This window comes from Panicum virgatum, chromosome 7K (assembly GCF_016808335.1).
Source record: "Panicum virgatum strain AP13 chromosome 7K, P.virgatum_v5, whole genome shotgun sequence".
Classification (NCBI taxonomy): domain Eukaryota; kingdom Viridiplantae; phylum Streptophyta; class Magnoliopsida; order Poales; family Poaceae; genus Panicum; species Panicum virgatum.
The window spans coordinates 2,566,469-2,590,377 of record NC_053142.1 but is presented as its reverse complement, the minus strand read 5'-3'; the positions used below and the strand labels follow the sequence as shown (position 1 = coordinate 2,590,377).

Here is a 23,909-nt window from a genome sequence, read left to right as displayed (position 1 = left end):
ACGAATGCAGAATCCATTCATGATGTCTGGGACAAAGCGGATGCTCCGGGCCCCCTGGGAGATAGACTCAGTTGTTTTGAGTCTGTCTACCATTGAGACTGGACCTTGATCTGCATGAAACCTTCGAAGCGGATGCCGGGACCCCCTGGTAGGCAGGCTCAATTGTTTGAGGCTGGCTACCACCAGTTAGGGCTTAATCTGTGTACCACTTCAAAGTTACAGCTTAGTAGTAGGCCCGCGGGACTCATCCTGGACCGGTCCCAGGCTGGTGCTAGGTCCGGGGCTCTAGACGCACAGGTCCAGGTAGCTCAGTGCTTGTTACAGAGTGGTGGAGTGCGTAGGCTTAGGGTACGGGACCAGGCTAAGGCGCTACACAGGGCTCCGGACCACTCCAGGAAATAGCACGATCTTTCCGGACCTGGCTTCATCGTCCCAGACCCTTCGCAGTAGTGGGTGAGGTCACTTTGTTGTACTCGATCCTTTGAGATATAGGGTTGGACATGCCATGTAGGACTTAGGAAGCCAACTCTTGAGCTGGAACTAGGTCCAGACCTCTAATTACCCAGCCCCGGGTACTAGGGTACTGTCACAGGGTGGTGGAGTGTGTAGGCTTTGGGTACGGAACTGGCTAAGCGGCTACACAGGGCTCCGGACCACCCCAGGAAACATGTACCCCCTCTCCAGAGCTGGTTCTTAGGGGTCCGGACCTCTCTCCCAGCAGCAAGAGGGTCCGGATCTGTACGGCAGTCCAACGACTCAATACAGATCTTAGTTGTAGCAACAAGAGTAGAGGTCCACGCGGGGCTTAGAAAGGTAAAATCTCTAGAATCAGAATGCGAAATTACATTTTGACACAAAGACAGAACTGGGAGAAAATCTTTCCTTTGCAATCTTGATGTACATGGCTTGCGCGATGGATGCCAGAGGCCGGGTTTATGAGGTCGGACCTCTACTGCTCTGAGCCGCGCGTTAGCCGACGGTGCGATGGATGCCAGAGGTCGGGTTTACGAGGGTGGCCCCCAACCGCTCTGGGCCGCACGCTAACTCTATCTTATTACAAAGGAAAAGTTTATTTCCCTGCTCTGCCTAGGTGTAAAACTTACGCAGATGCTCTATGTTCCATGGGTTGGGCAGCGGCACTCCATCTTCTGTGGCAAGGCGAACGCATCCGGGCCGGCATACATCTATAACCTTGAAGGGCCCCTCCCAGCTGGGGGAAAGTTTGTGGAGCCCTTCTCAGATCAGGATCCGTCGGAGGACGAGGTCGCCAGCCCGGAGCTCCCTACTGTGCACGAACCACTGATGATAGCGCCTGAGCGCCTGGTTGTAGCGTGCATTTCGGATTACTGCTCGCCACCTTCGTTCGTCAACGAAGTCCATGTCGTCACGCCGCAGCTGCTCCTGCATGGATTCGTCAAAAGCCTGGACCCGTGGTGAGCCCAGGTGAATTTCTGGGGGAAGGCATGCTTCAGCCCCGTAGACCAGGAAGAATGGAGTCTCCCCGGTGGCTCGGCTGGGTGTGGTCCGGTTGCCCCATAGCACACACGGAAGCTCATCAACCCATCTGGCACCATGCTTCTTCAAGCAATTATAGGTGCGGGTCTTGAGTCCCCTGAGGATCTCTGCATTCGCTCTCTCAACCTGTCCGTTGCTGCGGGGATGTGCCACGGACGCAAAGCATAGCTGGATGCCAATGTCCTCGCAGTACTCCTGGAAGAGTCTGCTTTTGAATTGGGTCCCGTTGTCCGTGATGATGCGGTTTGGGACGCCAAATCTGCACATAATGGACCTGAGGAATGCGACTGCTGATTTCTTAGTGATATTCACCACAGGGGTAACCTCCGGCCACTTGGTGAACTTGTCGATGGCGACATAGAGGAACTGGTACCCGCCGACAGCCCGGGGGAATGGCCCCAGGATATCCACGCCCCACACAGCGAATGGCCATGAGGGCGGAATCATCTGCAGAGCTTGAGCCGGTGTGTGTATTTGCTTTGCATGGAATTGGCATGCTTTGCAGGACCTTACCAGCTCAACTGCATCCTGGAGTGCTGTTGGCCAGTAGAAGCCATGCCGAAAGGCCTTGCCAACAAGCGTGCGAGATGAGGAATGACTTCCACACTCGCCTCCATGGATCTCCGCGAGCAACTCGCGGCCCTCTCCCTGGGAAATGCACCGCATGAGGACACCATTGGCGCCACGGCGGTAGAGATCCCCTTCTACCACCGCGTAGCGTTTAGCCAATTGGACTATGCGCTCAGCGGACACATCGTCATCAGGGAGGATGTTATCTTTCAGGTAGCCCCGGATCTCGGAGATCCATGCATCGGGAGCTTTCTGAGCAGGTGGGAGTGGCTCTACGAGGTCACCAGGATCCTCAACAGAGCACACAGCCCAGGTTGGGCACCATAGGTGGGATGCCGCCGGGATTGTTAGCTTCGAGGTGCTAGCTTGATCCCCTTCACCCAGTTCGGCAGGCTGGGCGGTAGGTCTCAGCAGCCGTCTTTCGAAGACGCCCTCGGGCATGGATGCCCAGGTAGATGCTCTTGCGGAGAGATCATCTGCTGCTGAGTTGAGTTCGCGGGGAACATGTTGCAGTTCCAGGGCGTCGAAGTCCTTCTCGAGCTTCCTCACGTGCATGAGGTATGCCGCGAGCTGGGGATTGTTGAAGCTGCAATCCCCTCGGACCTGCTTGATGATTAGCTGGGAATCCCCCTTCACCAGAAGCTACCGGACCCCCAATGAGAGGGCTTGCGTCAGGCCAAAGATCAGAGCTTCGTACTCCGCCATGTTGTTGGTGGCCTTGAACTCAAGGTGCACCATGTACTTCAGCTGATCTCCGGTTGGGTCGATGAGGACCACACCAGCTCCGGCCCACTTCTCGTGGGCGGACCCGTCGAAGAAGAGCATCCAGTGGGGCTCGGTGAAGACTGGTGTCCTGATTTCCGGCTCCGAGGGTCCGGCGTTGACGTCCGGACCCCCAGAATTGCTTGGGGAAGGAGTCCACTCCGCTATGAAATCAGCCAGGATCTGGCTCTTGACTGCATGGCGAGGCTGGAAGTCCAGTTGGAACTCAGCCAGCTCCACTGCCCACTTGGCGATATTGCCTGTGGCGTTGGAGTTGTGCAAGATCGCTCTTAGCGGGTAAGAGGTCACTACGACAACCCGGTGTGCCTGAAAGTAGTGGCGCAGTTTCCTGGACGCAATAAGTATCGCATAGATAAGCTTATGCGTCTTAAGATACATGGCCTTTGACTCGTGAAGGACTTCGTTGACGTAATAGACTGGCTTTTGGACGGTCCGGACCCTGGTGGCCGGGTCTGGCTCGCCCTTGTCTGCTTTGTCGGGTCCTTGGGCCCCTAGTGGTTCTGGGTTCCCACTGGCACAAGGCTCCTCCGGACCCCCTTGTGCGGGGTCTAGACCTTCAGGCTGAGGTGAGGCTGACGGGCCCCCGTGTTCGGGGTCCGGCTCACCATCCTTGGCCAGGGAGACCCTGGTGTTCCCCTGGCGAGCTTGCTCCGTCCTTTCGGCGACCAGGACCATGCTGACCGCCTCCGCAGACGCAGCAGATACAGAAACAACGGTTCACCGGGCTCTGGAGCTACCAATACTGGCAGCGAGGTGAGATGCTGCTTCAGTTCCTAGAAGGCCTGTTCAGCCTCTTCGGTCCAAGAAAATGGACCGGACCTCCTCAATAGCTTGAAGAAGGGAAGGACCCTATCAGCCAGCCTCGATATGAAGCGGCTAAGAGCAGCGAGAGATCCAGTAAGCTTCTGGATGTCCTTGATGCGGCCAGGAGGCCTCATCGCTTCGATCGCCTTGATCTTGGCTGGGTTTGCCTCGATGCCTCGATGTGAGACCAGGAAACCCAGCAGCTTCCCTGCTGAGACGCCGAAGATGCACTTCTCGGGGTTTAGCTTCGTGCGTGTGGCGCGGAGCCGGTCGAAGACGAGGGACAGGTCCTCCACTAGTGTTGACCCCACCTTAGTATTGACCACAATGTCATCGACATAAACTTCAATGATATCTCTAATTAGATTACAGAAGGTTTTGCTCATAGCTCGTACAAACGTGGGTAAGGCATTCCTTAGTCCATACGGCATGACAATGTAGCAATAAAGCCCATCTACTGTTACAAAGGCAGTATGCTTCCTATCCTCTCTAGACATCTGAATCTGGTGAAAACCAGAGTATGCATCTAGGAAAGACAAAAGGTCGCACCCGGAGGTGGAGTCCACGATCTGATCGATACGTGGAAGAAGATAGGGGTCTCTAGGGCATGCCTTGTTGAGGCTGGTGTAGTCGATGCACATCCGAAGCTTCCCGTTGGCCTTTGGGACGACGACCGGATTGGCCAACCACTTGGGGTGGTGGACCTCCTCGATGAAGCCAGCGTGTAGGAGCTTGCGGACTTCTTCACGGATGAAGTTCTGCCGCTCCACGGACTGCTTCCGAGGCTTTTGGCGCACCGGCGTGGCGTCGGGGTAGATCCTCAGATTGTGCTCGATCACTTCCCTGGGGATCACGGGCATCTGTGACGGTTCCCAGGCAAACACGTCGACATTTGCCCGGAGGAAAGCGATGAGCGCGTCTTCCTATTTCTCCTCCAGGTTCCCCGCAATGCGGGTGGTCCTGGCGGAGTCCGCTCCAATCTGCACCGTCTTCACGGGAACATGGTCCGGATCGGACGGTTGGACCTTGGGAGCCTTTGCAGGCGCCCTGGGTTGCGAGGTGGATGGATCCCCCTCAGAACGTGCTGCCTCTGCCGCCAGAGCATGCAGTCTCTCAACTGCAGCGACGGCAGCGGTGCGGTCACCCTGCACGGTGAGGACTCCGGCAGAGGAAGGCATCTTCAAGACCAAATACCCATAATGAGCAATGGCCATGAAGCGGTAGAGTGCCGGTCGGCCAATGATGGCGTTGAACGGGAGGTTCACCTCCGCAACATCGAACAGAACACTCTCTGTGCGGAAGTTCTCCTCGGTCCCGAACGTGACCGGCAATGTGATGCTCCCCAGAGGGAACACCGGATGTGGGCCCACTCCGGAGAATGGGCGAGAGGGAGTCAGCTTGGACTCCGGGATCTGCAGCTGCTTGAACGCTGCATAGCTGATGACGTTGAGGCCAGCCCCACCGTTGATCAGCACGTGATAGAGCCTCACGTTGGATATGACAGGAGCGGTGACTAGAGGTAGTACACCAGCTCCGGCCATATTCTCTGGGCAGTCGGATGGCCCGAAAGAGATGGTGGTGTTCATCCACCTCTGGTGCGGCGCCGCCTTCGGGACCCCCAGCTTCACCGAAAGGACCTCTCGGCGAAGGGTCTTCACGTCCCGCCGGGAGACAAGCTCCCAGCTTCCGCCGTACATTACGTACAGCTTCTTGCGGCGGTCGCCATTGTCGGAATCAGAGTCGTCATCGTGGTAGACGCCCTTCAGCTCCCGAGCAGGGGACTGGTACCCCAGCTCCTTCTCCCCAGCAGCGGCTCCGCTGTTGGAGGCTTTCTCCTTGCCAGGCCGCTGGCGAGGAGGGGGTGAACTGTCCTTGGAAGACTGCTCACGCCGCCCACTGACCCGCTTCGCGAGCTTCTGGATCTCGCGGCAGTCAGCGGCGCTGTGGCGAGCGGTGGGATGCACTGGGCATGAACCTCCGCTTCCACCTTGCGGACGAGGGCGTTTGCCATGTCTATTCTGGCCCCCAGCCGCTGCTGCTGCAGCCGGCGCCGCTGCTGGCGCTGCTGCTACAACGACTGGTCCGCCAGAATGCGGTTCCCCACGGCTCCGGTTCTTGTTCTTCTTCTTCTTGCCACCGCCCTGAGCGGTAGCACCGGAGCCGCCAGCCTTGGCGTCTCCATCTTGGGGGGCTGAGTGCCATGCACGGCCCTCAGCGGCCCTGGCACACTTGTCTGCCAGGGAGAAAAGCGTAGTGACGCTTTCCACCTCGTGCGTCGCCAGCTTCTCGAGCATCTTCTCGTCACGTACCCCCTGGCGGAAGGCAGTGATAATAGATGCATCTGAGATACGAGGAATGGTACCCCGTACCTTGGTGAAGCGCGAGATGAAGGCCCGGAGCGTTTCTCCGGGTTTTTGCCTCACGGCATGAAGGTGTGCCTCCACACCATGCTGCTGGTATGCACTGGCGAAGTTCGCTGTGAACCTCGCAGAGAGCTCTTCCCAGGACTGGATCGTCCCAGGTGTGAGGTTCATGAGCCAGGTCCGGGCTGGCCCAGATAAGGCTACATGAAAGTAACTCGCCATGACGGCGCCGTTACCACCAGCCGCTGTGATGGCGGTAACGTACACCTGCAGGAATTCCGACGGGTTAGTGGTATCGTCATACTTCTCCGGCAGGTACGGCGGAACTTGGACGGCCATGCCACGGCGCGGAGGTGGTCCGCCAGTACAGCACAGCCCACCCCAGCCACTGGTGCGCCTGACTGTATCCGGGCGTTCACCGGGGGCTTGGGCGCCACCACGTCCAAGTCGGCATTGAGGTTGCGGCCCTCAATGTTAAGACGGCGCTCTCGCGCCCTCTCGACGGAGATGCGGGCATCCTCTCCTGCGCGCCGGCGGTTGAGCTCCGCCCGTAGGTCTTCTGTTCGTGCACCCGTCACGGTGGGGGAGCGCACGGACGCCGATGCACCACCCTGACGCTGGCGGTAAGGTACTACCGCGTTGCCGGGCGGAGGTCGTTGCCCAGTCCTTGCAGAACTGGGGGAGGCCTGAGCCAAGTGGAGGAGACGGTCAACGTCGACCCGCCACTGCCTCAGGGCGTCTGGCGAGGCTGCCTCAGCCGGGGGGTTGCGAAGCAACTCCCTAGCCGCTGCCAGCGCTCCGCCGCTCGCAGCTTGTGAGGGGGCCCTTGATGGGCGCCCTGACTCTTGCCGGCGAGCAGCGCGCGCCGCCGCCGACGGTGGCTGCTCCACAGGCACAGTTGCCCCTGGACCAGGAACGCGAGAGGCGTGTGGCGTGGAGGACGCCACACCCTCTGTCATCTCCACGTCATCCACACGAACCATCGAGACGAGGAAGAGATGAACTGCGACCAGCTAAAGGCCCCTACCTGGCGCGCCAAATGTCGTGGTGCTGCAAACCACAGCCGGGTGGCGGAAGGCACCCGCCCTAGCCCAGAGGGTGTGTACTCAAGGGTTAGCTAGTCCTAGATCGATCTCACTCAAGAACACGATGAACACAGCAAGATTTAGAGTGGTTCGGGCCGCCGGAGCGTAATACCCTACGTCCACTATGTGTTGTATTGCCTTCCCTCGAGAGAGTTCGAGAGAGCTTGTGTGCTGTGTGTCCGTTCGAGCCTGTAGTGCACAGCGAGCGCCTCCCTTTTATATCTCAAGGGAGGCGCGTACATGGTTGTTGGGTCCCCGACAGGTGGACCCAACGATGTAGTATAAAATAACGTACTGTTCATACATTATGGCGTCGCAGGCAAAGGAGATCTCTCTCCTGGATTCCCTTGCCTGCTCCTGGAGTCCCTCGTTCATCATGTCCAGGCGCTGTCTTGTCGGGACGGTGCCAGACGTAGCTAGTAGCGTCGCCTGCCACGTAGCTGAACAGGCTGTGTAGCTTGCGGCGTAGGCGGCATGATGGAAAAGTGCCGTGCCGTCGTATCCATTTAATGCTGCAGACGGGCTCTGCGCGGGTGCGGCACAGGCGGCTACACTGTGTACCTTGGTAATACGCGGCGCACAGTGAGGCTGACAAAGGCTGTCCCGCGTGCCCCGGCGGTAGAGCACGCCTCAACCATCTGCATTTAATGCGGTGGATGGGCGAGTCTTCCAGCGGAAGGCTCGCGCTCGAACCCGTGCCCCCGGGACACGTGGCGGCTCCGGACCCCCACGCAGTATGGGAGGTCCGGATGGACGCAGGAGGTCCCGGACCCCTATGGGGGGTCCGAGGCCTCGGCTGTCGACACGGAGCTTCCCTTCCTTAGGGGCACGTGGCGTCTCTGGACCCATCCCCAGGCGGAGAACAGGTCCGGGGCCATTGGCCTGGTGAGGAAGGAGCCTGGTCCGTGGGCCTGGCTACTCCGTCCTTTGCGCGTACTTACGGATAACTACGCGGGTACTGCCTTGCCGCAGTAGGAGTGGGTATCCCTGCTACAGGGTACCGACAAATATCATTAGGTTAATCATATAATATACTTTTATACTAAATATATTTGAAGATATAAATGTTAGTAAATTTTTATATAAATTTGATCAACCTTTAAATTGTTTGACTCATCGGGAAGGGATAGTTGCATTCTTTTGGAGACGGACAGATTAAGTTTGATGAATTTGAATCGTCGAGTTTTTTTTACAGGGTGCAATTAGTAACCTGCAGTTGCCGTGTCCTTTGGAGTTTGCAGTTTTGCACAAGAGTTTACCACGGGCCGTCGATTCTTGATCCAACGGCTGGAGTGTTGAGAGGTTGGGTGACTGACTCGAGAAACCCTCGCAATCTCGCCCCGTCTCCTCCAGTCCTCCTCCCTTACCTTCTCCGGCGGCGGCGGCGGCGGCGGCTCACGCGCGGCGAAGGAACAACAAGATGGCGACGATCGTGAACACGACGGAGGAGGAGCCCATGCTGGCCGTGGTGCGCTTCACCGCGGAGCTCGCCTGGGCCGACGCGGGCCCGGAGGTCGCCGACCCCGAGGTCACGCGCCTCTGCCTCGAGGCGCAGGAGCACATCCTCGCGGGGCGATGGCTCGACATGGCCTCTCTCATGCTCGCCTCCGCCGACCTGCTCCTCACCCCCCCGTCGCGCGTCCCGGACAAAGGCACCCTCCTTGTTCTCTTTCTATTCCAATTCAAGATTTGGTTTGCTTGCTCCTGGATGGGGGAATTGACACCCCAACTCGGCTTTTGCAGATCTCGAGTGCGTCCTCTCCGTCATCTGCAGCCTCGTCACCAAGGCCGGGTCGGAGGACCAGGCGCTGCAGATCACCGACCTCATCTGCGACAAGCTCACCCAGCAGCCCGACGACAAGCCGGCGCTGCGCCTCAAAGTGTAAGCAACAACCAGTAGTAAACCATTCTGTCAACTGAGATCTTTGTTTCGGATGCTTGTTCGCTTACGAATCACAATGCTGTTCCCAAATGTATGCATGTAGTCTGTTCAGCTTGTACAATCTGCTTCCAAGCCCCTACTTCAAGGCACTTGTTTACAAGAAGGCTCTTGAGCTCGCCACGGCCGGAAAGGCTGCCGAGTACATCATCCCGTCATTCAAGAACATCGACAGCTTCGTCAACGAGTGGGGAATTGGAAATTTAGAGCAGAGGGAGCTGTACCTTGCCATCACTAGGATCCTCAAAGATCACAAGGGGTGAGGCACGCTTGACGCTTGCTACTGATCATCAAGTTACTTTTGTTTACTACTTGTCTGGTGAGGTTTTGCACTGATGCAGTTTGACATTTTTTTTTTCATGGGTAGCATGACAAAGGACTACTTCAAATTTCTCAACAAGTACCTCGCCACTTTCAAGGGGTCAGATGATGACTCTGCTACAATTGGTGATGCAAAGGAAGAGGCTGTTGCTGCAATTATTGAGTTTGTTAAATCGTCTAACCTCTTTCAGGTGCTTGTTTGCTCCAGTCTATGCCTCTGTAAATTTCACTTCTATGAGAAGATTCAGGGGATATCCTTCCTAAGAAGGATTTTTTTCCTGAGCTATTCATTAGTGTCTCACTTCTTGAATTGCAATGTAGCTCCCTGTTCTTATATCATTTATCCAGATGTGCATTTGTCTGATCAGAATGTTAAATTTGGTATGGCATTAGTCTCGCCGACAAAAGATGCTCTAATCTTATCCATCTTGCATATAAACAGCAATTGTTCTCTCAGTATCTTCTCCGGCCCAAACTTGTGTGATTATAAATTGGTAGATCTTTTTTAGATAAAGGATAAACTGGCAGCCTCTATATCCATCTGGTGGATATATACCTCTATATCCATCTGGTGGATATATGCAGCCAATGAATTCGTAGATTTGACATAGGGGTAGATTACAAGCTGTGTTTTTTCTTTGACCATTTATGTTGTAAAATCCTTCCACTATACCATAATGTAACCTTATATCTTGTATGTCAACAATAACTCTGAATATATCTCAGTTGTTGCAATTTTTAATCTTGATATCTATGAATATGGTGGCCATATCATAAAATCCTTAACTGGCTATGTACCTCCGATCAATGTGCTGGATTGATGGGAAATTTTTGTAATTACAGTGTGATCTGCTCAATATGCCAGCTGTTGCACAGCTTGAGAAGGATGAAAAGTATCAGTTGGTTTATGAACTTCTAAAGATATTCCTTACTAAAAGGCTTGATTCCTATTTAGAGTTTCAGACTGCAAACTCTGCCTTGCTGAAAGATTACGGTATGTTCTCCTGCTGGACCAGTGCTAATGATTTTTTTCCCTTGCCAATTCAAGTATCTCATACATCTTGGATATTTGGATTCATTTCTTTGATTTTTGATGAACAATCGACAGGACTGGTTCATGAGGAGTGCATAACCAAAATGCGCCTCATATCTTTGCTCGATCTGAGCAGCTGTTGCTCTATTGAAATCCCTTATTCAGCAATCACTGAATCACTTCAGGTAAATTAGCTTATTTTGTTACTGTTCCATTTGATCAAATGAATTTTATTCACCTTGTTGTAGCTTTGATTTAACTTTGATAATGCTTTGTTAGATTAATGATGATGAGGTGGAACAATGGATTGTGAAAGCAATAGCATTCAAGATATTAGATTGCAAGGTTGACCAGCTTAACCAGACTGTCATCGTCAGGTATTTACTTCGCTAGGACTTTGAAGGCCGTCTTAATATCTTATGTCTGAATCCTTCTGCTTGTCATAGGATGCTCTGTTATTGTTTTGGTTAATTTGTGGTATTATTATGTGCAAATTTCAGTCGGCAGACGGAGAGGATATTTGGGATGCCACAGTGGCAGGGTCTGCACACAAAACTTGGAGTTTGGAAGGTAATCTCATGGTTCACATCGAATTTGCAACTTGATCAGCACATTTTATATAGAGAGCCTACTCTGGCGTGTTGACCTATTTGCTTTTATTGTGCTCCTAATTGACTTTTCTTCCGAAAACTGTGATCCAGGGAAACATTGCGAGCGCTATAAACACAATCCAAGCTAACAAAGTCACTGAAGAGGACACACAAGCAATGCATGGCTTGACGATCCACTGACTTAGGCGAGTTTGGGAGTTTATAGCTCGAGGGATTAGATAAGAAATTTTGTATGACAACTTGTAATCTGAGTTAGGCACTGATGGTACTGGATAGATTTCAGTTACAATGCATGCTCCTGAACACCATTGTTGCATGTATTTTGTCCGACAGGATGCAGTCTGCCATGATAATTTTTCTTCACTGTTAATTCCTAATTGTTATCCTTTCTAGGTTTTGATCATCCACTTGTGTTAGGTCTGAGCATTTTGGTGATATCCTCATTATTTTACTAAGTTGGACACTTGGACTTGTACGCAGACAAAACATCTCAACAATATTTTTGCAGCCCCAAAACCCGCCCTCAGTGGTGCTGTACCCAGGGTTGTAGTCAAATGCATTTGTGTTATTTATATTTATGTTCTGAACCTGAAATTACCACAGCCAATATTTTTTGTACGCCTAAAAGATTTTTATATCATGCATCTCAACAGAAGAAAATATTTTTATCTGCCCCTAAAAATTGAGAGACGCCTGTATTGAACTTATATGAAGTAATATGCACAGGATGTTTTTTTATTGAATACGCAAGAGAATTGTGCATCTTTGTATTAAGATAGAAGAAAGAGTTTTTACAACGTGCTAGAGCGCACCCCTTTGCTATTTAGTTTTGTATTACACATTACGAGAACAGCAAAAGATGAGACTAGTAATAGTGAACTACTCTCCCCCGAGACAACCCAGCGCTACTGCTCCTGCGGCGATCCAATATGCACAGGATGTAAGCTTCTGTAAATATACTTTTTTTTTTGTTTTTGAACCAAAAATGAACACAAACTGCGTTTATATTGGCTGTTGCTCTGAAATACAGCAGGTTACTATCTGGTACAACAATAGCTTTTACTGATCATCACAAAAGAACAAGAAATTCAGCACATTTTACAGATCACTCACAAGAACAAGAAATTCAGCACTTCAAAATAAAATGACTCATGCTTTAACTGAAACTCCTGAAATAATCAGTAACTATGCAGAACGCCTTTTGGCTTGTGAACTAAAAAAATGAATACAAACATGTACAAATACAATGAACAGGCTTTGCAGCGAAATGGCTGGCTTCTTTGGTGATGCTGCACTAATTTCATCCTACAAAATATTTCCCAAAAATTCTGACTATAACAGCAGAAATTCTGCATGAGGTTGTGCAAAACCTGAAGCCTCCTCTTTCCAGGAGCTGCTTCTTGAAAGTAGTCAAACCCTGGGATTCCTCTGAACTATTCAAGCCAAAGCTTCATGGCTTTTAATTCTACAGTATATGCCTGAAAAACAGTACCGATGATTAGCTGAGGTTAATGCAAACAACTAAAAATTTGGATCACGTCCCAATCAATCAGGTCAGCAAATCTCCTACAGATAATTTGATGCTTTTGTAACGGTCTGAATTATATTACCAAAAAGCTAGAGCTAATCTAACAAACACCTTTTGAATTGCAAAAATGAAAAGCATAGGTGATATGACAATTATGTTTTGAACCTAACAAAGAGGAAATAGACAGTAACAGCTGGCTGTTATCAACCTTATGGGCTCAAGGCAGATCATAAAAGTTGAAATGTGTCACAATCATAAGTCAATTGATTTAATATAGTCTGCGTTGAGATGCCACACTTTCTGTGATTTGTGGTGTTGATCTCACTGAAATACTAAAGACAAACGAGAAGGAACAGAAGAACCCTTTTGTATATATGCTAGCGTCAAGTTGAAGCATGTAACAACTAAGAACCCATCCATGTGTAGAGAACCAAAGCAAATTTCTGGAAGGAACAAAACTAACCTGTCAAAGGAGTTAGTGCTTTGTTGAACATAGCTGGTGGTACTATTTAAGAGGAATAATCACATCCAGATTCGTCCCAACTCGCCATCCTTTAGGATAGGCAAGATTCTCAGATCCAAATGGCACATGCCAGTTCATTATACGCGAGCAGTCAGCAGGTATGCCTTCCATCTGGCTTTCATCCTCCACTAGTTGCTCTACAAACGTGGTTCCCTGCAAAGTAACAACCATCTCAGCCGTGATACTGCAAGCAGAAAGGCATCAGAAACAAAGTACAAACGTGAGAGCAGTTAGGTCTTCCATTTGGCGATCACCATGTGTTTGATCACTGGACAGCTATTTGTTTAGTCTTATTTTATTCCACTGCAGCCTTTTACTTTCATGAAATTTAGCATATCCAGGGTTGTATAATAATGGTGGAGAAAAGACAAAATGGAGATCAATTTTCTATTTAGATTCTTCAGAAAATGAATTAAGAGTAGTCTCCAGATCAGATGCACGAGAACAGAACATTGTATGGTCCTAACTGAGGAGTCAGAATATATACATATAAAAAAAAAGGGAAGAAAGAAACATGCAACTCACTTGGAAGCCTTCTTTCACCATTTCTGGATGGCGAATTGAATTCCAGGCCACATGGGACCTCAGCTTGGGATCCCAGAGCATGGTGCTATTGAACGCGAATCCTGACATAGCAACATGAAATCTCCGGAGCTTGCTGTGACCTTCACTTGTATGCCATCCAACAACTTGATTCTGCTTGCACACAGGGCCCTCCAGAACCACACCATCCTTTCTGTTTTCAGAGACCACTGGAACAGGCCATGTGCCAAACCTCCTAATCATCACAAGAGTTTGCAATAAGTCAACAGCCTGATTTATACTATGCAGCAACCAATTATCTCAAGAACATTCTATATATTTTATTGCTCATGTTTTTGCTTGTCAGACTTTAAAGCCAAATTTGTTGAGCTCAACAGTACTAAATATACAGGATGAATTACCACCCTAGCAACGAGCTCGAAAACAGAAAAAAAATGGTAAGAATTTTGAGCTCCTATGTATCTTCCGTCAGCAGCTGTGGTTTCGATATTTCAGTCGGTCAGTTCAGACAGCACAGCAGCAAATGGAAGGTTCCTTCCTCTGATGCTTTTCCTAAAACTGGGTCAGACATCACGCTGTCGCTTTATTTGGTATCCGGAAGAAGGAATTGAATGTACAGCGTGTTTGACAAGATCAATTTTCCTAAAACTTAATCTGAAGGACGCGAAGCTGAATCGAAGGGGAGCTCGTTCTGTACCTGATTTGGCGCAGGCGTTGGAAGAGGTCTAGGGAGTAGACGCCCTCCTCGTGGGCGAAGTAGACGATGCCGTCGAGGCGGTGGTTCTCGACGAGGTCGAGCGCGGCATTCATCTGGCGCGGGCGGAGGTCGTCGGCGGAGGAGGAGGAGGAGGAGGAGGCGTTGAGGTTGTCGCAGCAGCCGACGTAGCGGTGCATGACGGTGGTGCGGCGCAGCGCGGCGGCGGCCTCGGGCGTGGGCTCGCCGGCCTGCACGACGACCCAGAGCAGGGGCGGGTCGACGAGGAGCAGCGTCTGGCCCATCCGGCTGAGGTAGTAGGCCTGCGCGGCGCGGGCGCGCGTGGGCGTGACGACGATGAGCAGCTTTTTCCTTGTGTCATCGGCGTCGTCGTCGTCTGGTACCCGGATGGGGAGTTGTAGGTGTTGGCGGAGGCCAGCCGCGGCCGCGACGGGGTCCGCGGGGCGGATGTGCGGGGTGTGGGGCAGGTGGGAGAGGAAGTGGAGGAGGCCGAGGAAGGAGCCGAGGAGGAAGAAGGCGGCGAAGCGCGGGAGTGGGCGGCGGGAGAGGAAGAGGAAGGGGTGCGGGTAGAGGTTGTGGTGGTGGGTCCTCAGGGAGCTGGAGGAGGAGCTGGAGTGGCGGAGCGGGGAGGAGGGCGGCGAGGAGGAGGCGAAGGGGTGGTGGTAGCGCAGCAGGTGCTGCTTGGCCGGCGAGTGCGGCCGGCGGATGGACGCCATGAATGCCCCTTGGGGAGGATTGAGCTGGATTGAGGGGAAGGGAAGAGCGGAAGAGCTTGGCTTGGGAGGGAGGGAAGGGATGGGATGGGGTGGGGATCAGCAACGGGCGGGCATCTAGTAGTAGCAGCAGCAGCAGCTCTGAGGGCAGGGGAGGAGGGGAGGAATAATCATGGCGCGAATGGCGGGGGATGTTGAAGTCAGCAGCAGGAGTTGGGGGCCCGAATCCGACGGAGGTGGTGGAGGGGAGAGACTAGAGAGAGAAACAAGGCAAGCAAGTTTGGTCGGGGTTGGTGGCGTGGGGTGGGGGGCGGAGGAGGAAGACAAGAGGAGAGAAGCCACCCCTGACCCGGGGTAGGGGAAGGCGAGGTCGCCGTGCGTTGACCAAGAAAAGAAAACCGAGCGATCAAGGGAAGCGCGGAGGAAGGAGAAGAAGAAGGCAGCCGGAAGACGAGACGAGACGGCGTCCAAATCTGGCAGCAGCAGCCCAAATCCTGCAAATGCCGTGTGTTTTGGCTCGCAATCAGTTGCAACCCAGCGCATCACCCGCGGAAGGAAAGTTTTTTCTTTTTTTTTCCTAAAAAATGAAACGGAAGGGGTTTGCTGCAGCAGCAGCAGCAGCAGTTACTACTACTACTGCTACTGGTTATTTGTCATTTTTGTTTTTCATTGCTTGCCTCTGTCAATGTGTTGTTAACGCGTTATTGTGAGCTGTCGGGAGCTTTGACTCTGCCGGAACTGAGAAACGAGTGAGTGAGATTCTGTCAGCTCAGGCAGCGTGGGTGGGCGATGCGCTGTGGATCAACTCTGAACCTGAGGAGGAGTGATGTGGTTCTGTCAACCTGTTCTCTGACTGCTAATGTACTGCTGCTTTATAAGACAAGTGCTTTTGCGACATCAAGTCAAATGCTAGTAGTACAATCTGTTAGACTGTTACAATCTGGTTAATCGCTACCTAGTACATAGTACTTAACAAAACAAGTGCCCCTTTTTATTTAAGACCGATGCTAAGGTAGTACTTACATGGGTGAAGCAACGGATGCTGCCATCCAGCTGGTACTGAGTGAGTGACCGACCTGGTAGCCGTGTGATCAGTGAGTGGGGATGGATGACCTTGCCGATTCCGGTGGTCAAACCATTCAAACACAACACGCCTTCTCTGTCCTTGCTCGGTCTGGGCTGGGTCGGCGGTGCTCTGCTCCCATGCCGTACTGGCCCAACTGATAGATATACTCCGTGTATATTATTATTATTCTCAATTCAGATGGGCTGGGCCCACCTCTCCCGACGTCGTACTACACCGGCCGGTGTGCTCTAATTCGTTTCATCGGCGGCGAGGCAAGGCAGCTCGAAATCCCAACATCAAGTAGCGAAAGAGTCAGTATTCAAAAAAAAAAAGTAGCGAAAGAGTCACATAGCTGGCATCTTAAATTCTACTGTAGTTCTGACTCCACATGGAAATTAATATTTTAATATTTGACGGCGTTATGCTTCTAGTGGTAGTAGACATTCTCGCCGACATCGATACGTCTACAGTGACTTTGTCAATTTCGATAATTTACCGGTTCAGTCTTCAAAAATACTTGTATAGATAGAATTTGTGTACGTGTATTCATAGAGATAAATATACGTGCTTGTAAATATGTGAGTTATATTATGTAATTTCAAAAAAAAACTAGTATTCCCAACATCAAAGCTAGCCAAAGTCAGCATCACTCTCCTCTCCTCTCAAATAGTTTTGACCAGCCGGGCTGTAGCCAACCGCGACCCGTCTGCACATGGAACGTAACAGGCTGCCACCGATTATGCATGCTTGTTTGGATACATACATGCTGCGTATGCCGTTCTCATCTGATAGATTAATTCTTAACTATATCTATCATCTCCGGAAGATTTGTTATATATGGACATAACGTCAGGATCCTTTGGATGGTAACAATAGTTATCATTTTTAAGAAATTACTAGAAAAATGCTACGCCGTTGGCGCTCCCGAGAGGCCCGTCACGTGTGTGTGTATATATATATATGTGTGTGTGTGTGTGGTTATAAAATTTTGTCTACGGATCGTCCATGCGTTCGTGGCGAGAAAGCTTGTACGTGGCAGTCATTATATGTATTAATGTTGTGGTATATGCAGTGTGTAAATATGCGAGGCGATTAAACCCGTCACGGATACACATTAAGGAGGTTGGTTTCGCAAAACTCTAGGGGGTTTTCTGTAAATTTGATGTTCGTCGAGTGCAGATTGGTTTCGCCAAGGACCAGAGTTTTTTTTATAAAGCTGCCATCAATAGAGTGCATGTTGATTTCGTTGAAGTTTAGGTGGTCTTTTGTAGATATTCACAAAGTCCGGGGGCTTTTTTGTAAAATTTCCATCCATGGACTGCGGGTTGATTTCACCGAAGGTTTAGGGGTTTTTCGCCAAATTTACGTCCCCAGGCGTCCGTAGCGAGAAAGCTTGTATGTGGCAGTCATCATACGTGTCAATGTTGTGGTATATGCAGTGTGTAAATGTGTAAGACGATTTAACCCATCACCAATATACATTAAGCGGTTTGGCTTTGCAGAAGTCATGGGGTGTTTTCTGTGGATTTGTTGTTCGTAGAGTGCAAATTGATTTTACCAAAGCTCATAGGGTTTTATGTGGAGCCACGTAGGTAGAGTGCGGGTTGATTTTATCAGAGTTCAGAGGTTTTTTTATTTGAAAAACTATAGTAAGCCCCACATATAATTGGTTCCGTGGGCCCCACATATGGTGGGACCCACTTGTGGGTTCCGTGGGTTCATGGTGGGGCCCACTTGTGGGACCCCACATTGTCGGGTCCTACAAGGCCCATGGTGGGGCCCACATGTGGGACCCATGTCGACAGGTCCCACATATGGGTCAAATGCCCTAGAATTGTTTCTGGTCGTTGGATCAGCCGATCCGATGGCCCATACATTCTTGCCAACATGGCCACCTCCTAGTGCAAGTAAATGCACTAGGATTAGTTATATATAATTGTTTCTGGTCGTTGGATCGGCCGATCCGATGGCCCATACATTCTTGCCGACATGGCCACCTCCTGGTGCAAGGAAATGCACCAGGATTAGTTATATAGATAGATTAGAAAAAAATATTTAAACTACAAATAATTAATTTTCTTTTCAAAAATTTAACTTTTATGTTGGTGCTCTATTTGGAGTTTTCTTTGGGATATTATTCATTCATGTTCCGAGTGTTTTATTGCTTGTAGTCACCCCTATTACACATGAACAAATAAGAGTCGGATAACTCCACGTAGAGGGCCAAACTTATCCGGTTTAAATAGTTGGATGATCTTCAATATTTGATTCCATATTTTAAGGCTCAAAATTGGTGTAGCGTGCTAGTCCAATGACTGAAATTAGATTTTAAGGCTCAATATTTTCACGCATATTTACCAGTGGTGTTTCTAGTGGGTGGCCATATATACCATGGCATACTAAAATTCTATTCCAAAATTATTAGCCATACAATCAAATATATGGATTATACTGTTTTGTATATGAATTATTATACCGAATTATATATAAAAATTGTTATGGTATATTCTTCTCCAAATCCTAGGTACGCTATTTATGCGTACATACATGCATGGGTTTTGGTAAGCTGATTCGCCAAAAACAGAAGTTAGTGAACTTGGGATCACTCCCAAAGGCACAGTAGCTCTTGTCTCAATCAATCTATAGAGGTCTTTTTTTTGTGAAAGGAGAAAAGGAAAGGTAAAAGAACACTTGTTTTGAGAGGAAAAAGAAAAAGAAAAGATGAAGAGGAGATGCCAACGGAACAGAATCGAAGAAGAATATACTACCTAAGTACTAGTAGTGCACAAGTTTCTTGTGCAGGATGGAAACGTACTGACAGAAAGGCTAAGAGCAAGCGCAATAACCCAGCCCGCTGGTCGGCTGCATGCCCTGCTTCTGCGCCTGCTTCCGCGCCATTGCAGGCTGGATGCTGGCGGTTCAGGCGATGGAGGCCCACGAGCAGTGATTGAGATGCCTCTCCCAGCCGGGCGGTAAGCGAGCCGCCTGCTACCTTCTCTCTCTTCTTTTCTCTTTCCTCCACATAGGATTTAGCCGGCTACTAGCTCGTTGTAATACTTGCTCTAACCTACCTAGCTGTACTCCAAACTCCAAAGCAGCAGAGCAGGGCCCTGCCCCCCTTATTTTTGTTTCTGTTTTCTGGAACGGACGACGCATCATTCGTTAGTTTCACTGTGTTCGGCTGCTAGGGAGTAGGCTGCAGCTGCAGCAGCCAGCAGCAGCCGCGCCAACGCCTAGCTGCCAGCAGCAAGCAGCTGCAGCAGCCTAGCAGCCGAACACATCAGTCATGCACCGATCCGATCGCGTTCTTGCTTGGTCGGAAACCAAACTAACAAGAACAAGTATTATAAGGCCCTATTTAGATGCGTAAATTTTTGGGCGTAAAGTAGTGTAACACTTTCATTTGTATTTGATAATTATTATCTTGTCATGGGTTAATTAGGCACAAAAGATTCGTCTCGCAAATTATAGAGAAACTGTGTAATTAGTTATTTTGTTTAGTTACATTTAATACTTTATGCATGCGTTGAAACATTTGATATGATGAGGAATCTTGTAAAGTTTTAAAATTTTGAAGGTAACTAAACCAGACCTAAGGCAGCAAGGCCGGCGGGGAGTACAGCCACGTCAGAAAAAATCAACGCAGTGAGTGAGAGAAAAGAAGAGAGCGTACAGCAGGTGGATGGCGAAGCGCCGCAGGCGGATGGGCGCGCATGCAACTTCTATTGGTGCATGTGCTGCGCCGCTGGTTGCTGCTGAGGTTGTTCTATTAAATCCTCTTTACGGTGGCATTTATACAGCCAGCAGCCGGCTAAACCATAATCCTTGCTCTAAAGGCGGCACCCCTAGAGCATCCTTTTGACCCATTCGTCTTCCTCGCTGCTGTTTATTTTTTTTTCTCGCTGACAATCAAGCGTTGCATTTGGAGCAAAGTTGTCAAATGATTTCACATACGATCCAGTACGCGGGTCAACGTATATACATGTACTATCCTTCCGTCCCATGAGAAGTACAATGCTAACATTTGAAAAAAAAATCTTATAAAAAGTGTAACTTTAGGGATTGAATCTCAACTACCTATCTAATTAAGTGGTCAGATTTTATTTGCTTGCCAAATTAACTACGCCTGGTCAACAAATGAGAATGTGATTCTTTTCATGCCATGCTCTAATTTGGTTTTTTAAGAAAAAACTAGAACTGCATTCTTCGTGAGACAGAGGGAGTACGTTCTCTTTCCTCATGCTCCTAGGCCCTTCTATATCACCAAATATTTTAAGTGCCAAATATGAGATAACCTGCAAGACATCAATCCTATATACTTTCTGTTGGCAGCTTGATCTCCCTGCAATATTTGACGCTCATAGGGGGGCCAAATTAATTAACCACCATGCTGAGTCAACCTAGCTTACTCCCATGTGCCATAAGATTTCAGAATTAAAAGAAGCCTAGCTATATAAATTAAATGTCATCAAATCTTACATGCATGTGGGCTTGCGTGGAGTATAACAACTGAAGAAACAAACTTATTGTTTTCTGCACAAGTCCCAATAATAATATAATCATACTCTCTCTGTCCTGAAACCTAAAGTATTTATTTTTTTGGAATGTAAAGCATTTTGTTTTGTCCTAAGTTAAAGTAGTCTAAATTTAACTAAATTTATAGAGAAAAAATTAGCATCTTACATATCAAATAAATAAATTATGAAAATATATTTCACAAGGAATCTAATTATTTTTATTTGACATTCAAAATATTAGCACTTTCTAAAAAAACTTGATTAAACTCATAACAGTTTGACTTAGGACAAACTAAAAATGCTTATATTTTCGGAGTGAGGGAGTAGATATATAGTTCCAAGTGAGATTAAGTAGTAACATAGAATGAACAATCTAGTAACAGAGAAGAACGAACAATCTCACAATGGGTAGTACCGTAGTAGCAAGAGAGAGTATGCATGTACGTAGTACATTATATCTAATTTGGTAGAGAAAGAAAGGAAGAGTGTACGTACTAATTAATGCCAACGCCCGGATGCATGGTGGCATCTGATCAGCTTAGGATCTCGCCCGGCCTGGTTAACCAATTAATCTCAACATGAGAAAGCCATATACCTAGCTATACGAGTACGACGACGTGTTTGTCAACCAGCATGCACGGCCATGGTTTGACCAATCACCCAAAACAAGCTAATTGATAACCAGACGGCCAATTAACCATATACGAGAACTGAATTGACTTACACTGAATGCATGGGACCAGCAAAGACGTACGCACGCACTTGATAATGACACGCTGATGGCAGCAGCCGGCGATCGTGTCTTCTTCTCAACTGAATTTGCCAACTATATGTACTAGTAGAACACCAGGAAGAACGTCTTTTCTGCCTGTAGCTATCAGTTGTATCTAAGAGATGGATATATGTAAATACTTTTCAAGAGTAAAACTAAGGATGACAACGGGTCGGGTTCGGATCGGTTTGGGCACCCAAAACCGAAACTCAAACTTGAAAATTCATCCCAAAACCGAACCTACAGATACTCGAAACCCAATTGGATACCCGAAATCCATTTTATATGGCAATATAGTAAGAGCAATAAGTATTTCCTATAAACATATACATGACATATATAACATTCACACATGTAAACAAGAGGCAATAAATAGTAAATAATTTTCTAAATCAATTTAGAATAAACTAAGTTGTTATTAAGTATACTATAAAATATGAGTTTTTATTCAAAACAATTATCCATTTGGTATCCACAATGAAAAACCAAACCTGAACCCGAACCCGAAAACCGTAGGTGAGAAATCATCCCTGAACTCGAATCCGCTAGACCCGAAACCCGCGGATATCTGACCCGAACCCGCTCTGTTGCCATCGCTAAGTGCAACGACCTATTAACATCTAACTCCAAGAGACATACCGGCAGGTACCGTGATTTGAAAGTCACATATATGTATTGCTACAAGACATGTGAAATAGCATCTAGGCTCCTAATTTGATTTTAGCGATTAGAGTAGTTTAGGATGTTGTTTTTCCTTTGGCCGTACTATAAAGGCGGGAAGGAGTAGTAACTTGACCCAGATAAGCCTAGAGATAGGTGTGATGCACACTTGTGAAAATCTGGTACTAAGCCATGATCATGAGAAGGATAAATATGAGTTAGAATGAAATTGAATTGGACAAGTAGTTAGACTAACTCACGAGACACGGTTTCAATTGACCGACTAATTCTGTCAGGTACATGTGGGGTCACCAAATCAGTCGGTAACCCTCGGCTCTTATGCAATATGCTACAGTATGATTCGGTGCTCAGTGAAAAGCTAATGAACGACCGATTGTTTCGGTGCCTAATGATTGAGGCAAGATCAAATTAGTTGGTGGTACTGTGTTGTGAGAAAAATCTTATGGAACAATAGATTAATGAGGTTATCAGTGTGCCACCAAATAAATCAGTCGGTGATGGTTAACTCTTGTGCAGACCTCTCTGGAATGACAATAAGGTTCGGTGATTGTGAAGAAACGACTAAGACTGAATCAGTCGGTCAGCTGTTAGTGACCGTTGTGCCTGTGCCAAAAGGGATCACTGCAGTGAGGCAACAATGAAGTGATTTGCAAAGTTCTTAATTGAAGATTAAGAACTTCATTAGTGCTTAAGGAGTAGCAAGTGTGCATCCATCTTTCTCTTGGTTTTGTGCAGGTCAAGTCAAGTTCTTTGCTTATTACTCTTAGTGATCGGCATCACCAAGATAGCATGGTGGTGTTGTTCTTGGTGAGCTCTCAAGAAGGGGTTTTGTGAGAAGCTCCAAGAAGGTCGTGCTCGGTTATGAATCCGCCAACCCGGAGTTAGTTGGAGAATAGATATTCATTAGAGAGCACTAAATCCTCGCATGGATCAAGGGGGAGTGATGTCCTTGCGCGCGTGCTCCTATGAGGACTAGGGAGGGTGCCGACTCTTCGATACCTCAGGAAAAAAATCGGTGTTCTAAACCCTCTCTTTACTTTCTGCAATTTCAATTCCTAGAATTACAATGCTTAGGATTGGAACTACGTTGCATAACTTTGATACGGCTAGAATAGCCATACTTTCTAAGGTTTAGAGTGATTAGAATTTTGTGTAGGTTTTATTTTTTGCAAGAAAAAATTGTTTAAGTCTAATTTACCCCCTCGTAGCCATCTTGATCCTTTCAGCATGAACCTAGCTATTTTGTTCTTCCAAATCAAGGTACATAATCAATCTTCTGCTGCCCTAATAGATGATGATGATCAATTAAGTTAGGCAGATCTCCCTGCAATATTAATTTAAAGCAGGGGGCTAGAACCCGAACTGATCATGATTCATGAGGGATCGGATTTTGTATTAAAAGATAGCCTAGCTAGACATCATCTAGAGATCTTCTTATTAATTTGCTCGACAAATTGCAATCCCAACCCCAGTGAGATTGAACGACCAGACTCGAATGATCATCATCTGCTAACCAATCTCACTCACATGCATGGTGCGGCATCTGATCATCTCTGCTGATCAGTCTCAAATCAATCTGAACATGCAAAGCTGGCCATCATCACCTAGGTAGTACTTGTGTATGATCTGATATGATTTCGAGAGGATACATCGCCATCGCCATCACCAAGCAAACCACACCAAACCATACCAGAATATAGGGCCCAACCTGAGAGGAAGTAGCCAAACATAAACAAGTCTTCAACTCCTTTTCCATTTGGCTTTGTTGGTTCCAAGTCAGACAGAGATGATTGATGAGAGCAACAGCTAGCAGGTGGCGATTGGCCC

The 23,909-nt window shown here is 48.7% G+C and overlaps 2 protein-coding genes across 2 annotated transcripts; one reads left to right on the top strand and one right to left on the bottom strand.

Moving 5' to 3' along the window:
• The first annotated feature begins 8,425 nt into the window (after window positions 1-8,425).
• LOC120639557 (eukaryotic translation initiation factor 3 subunit M-like) lies at window positions 8,426-11,503 on the top strand. Its single transcript, XM_039915412.1, has 9 exons — window positions 8,426-8,772; window positions 8,864-9,002; window positions 9,106-9,318; window positions 9,427-9,571; window positions 10,224-10,374; window positions 10,489-10,598; window positions 10,693-10,790; window positions 10,914-10,983; window positions 11,115-11,503. Exons 1-9 carry the CDS (start codon window positions 8,541-8,543, stop codon window positions 11,202-11,204), a joined length of 1,248 nt encoding a protein of 415 aa, XP_039771346.1. The 5' UTR covers window positions 8,426-8,540; the 3' UTR covers window positions 11,205-11,503.
• Window positions 11,504-12,062: 559 nt separating this feature from the next.
• LOC120639556 (probable glucuronosyltransferase Os04g0103100) lies at window positions 12,063-15,519 on the bottom strand. Its single transcript, XM_039915411.1, has 4 exons — window positions 14,316-15,519; window positions 13,601-13,853; window positions 13,016-13,228; window positions 12,063-12,502 (listed from the first exon to the last, which is right to left on the bottom strand). The coding sequence occupies exons 1-3, from the start codon at window positions 15,047-15,049 to the stop codon at window positions 13,058-13,060; spliced, it is 1,158 nt and encodes a 385-aa protein (XP_039771345.1). The 5' UTR covers window positions 15,050-15,519; the 3' UTR covers window positions 12,063-12,502; window positions 13,016-13,057.
• Between the last annotated feature and the right edge of the window lie 8,390 nt (window positions 15,520-23,909).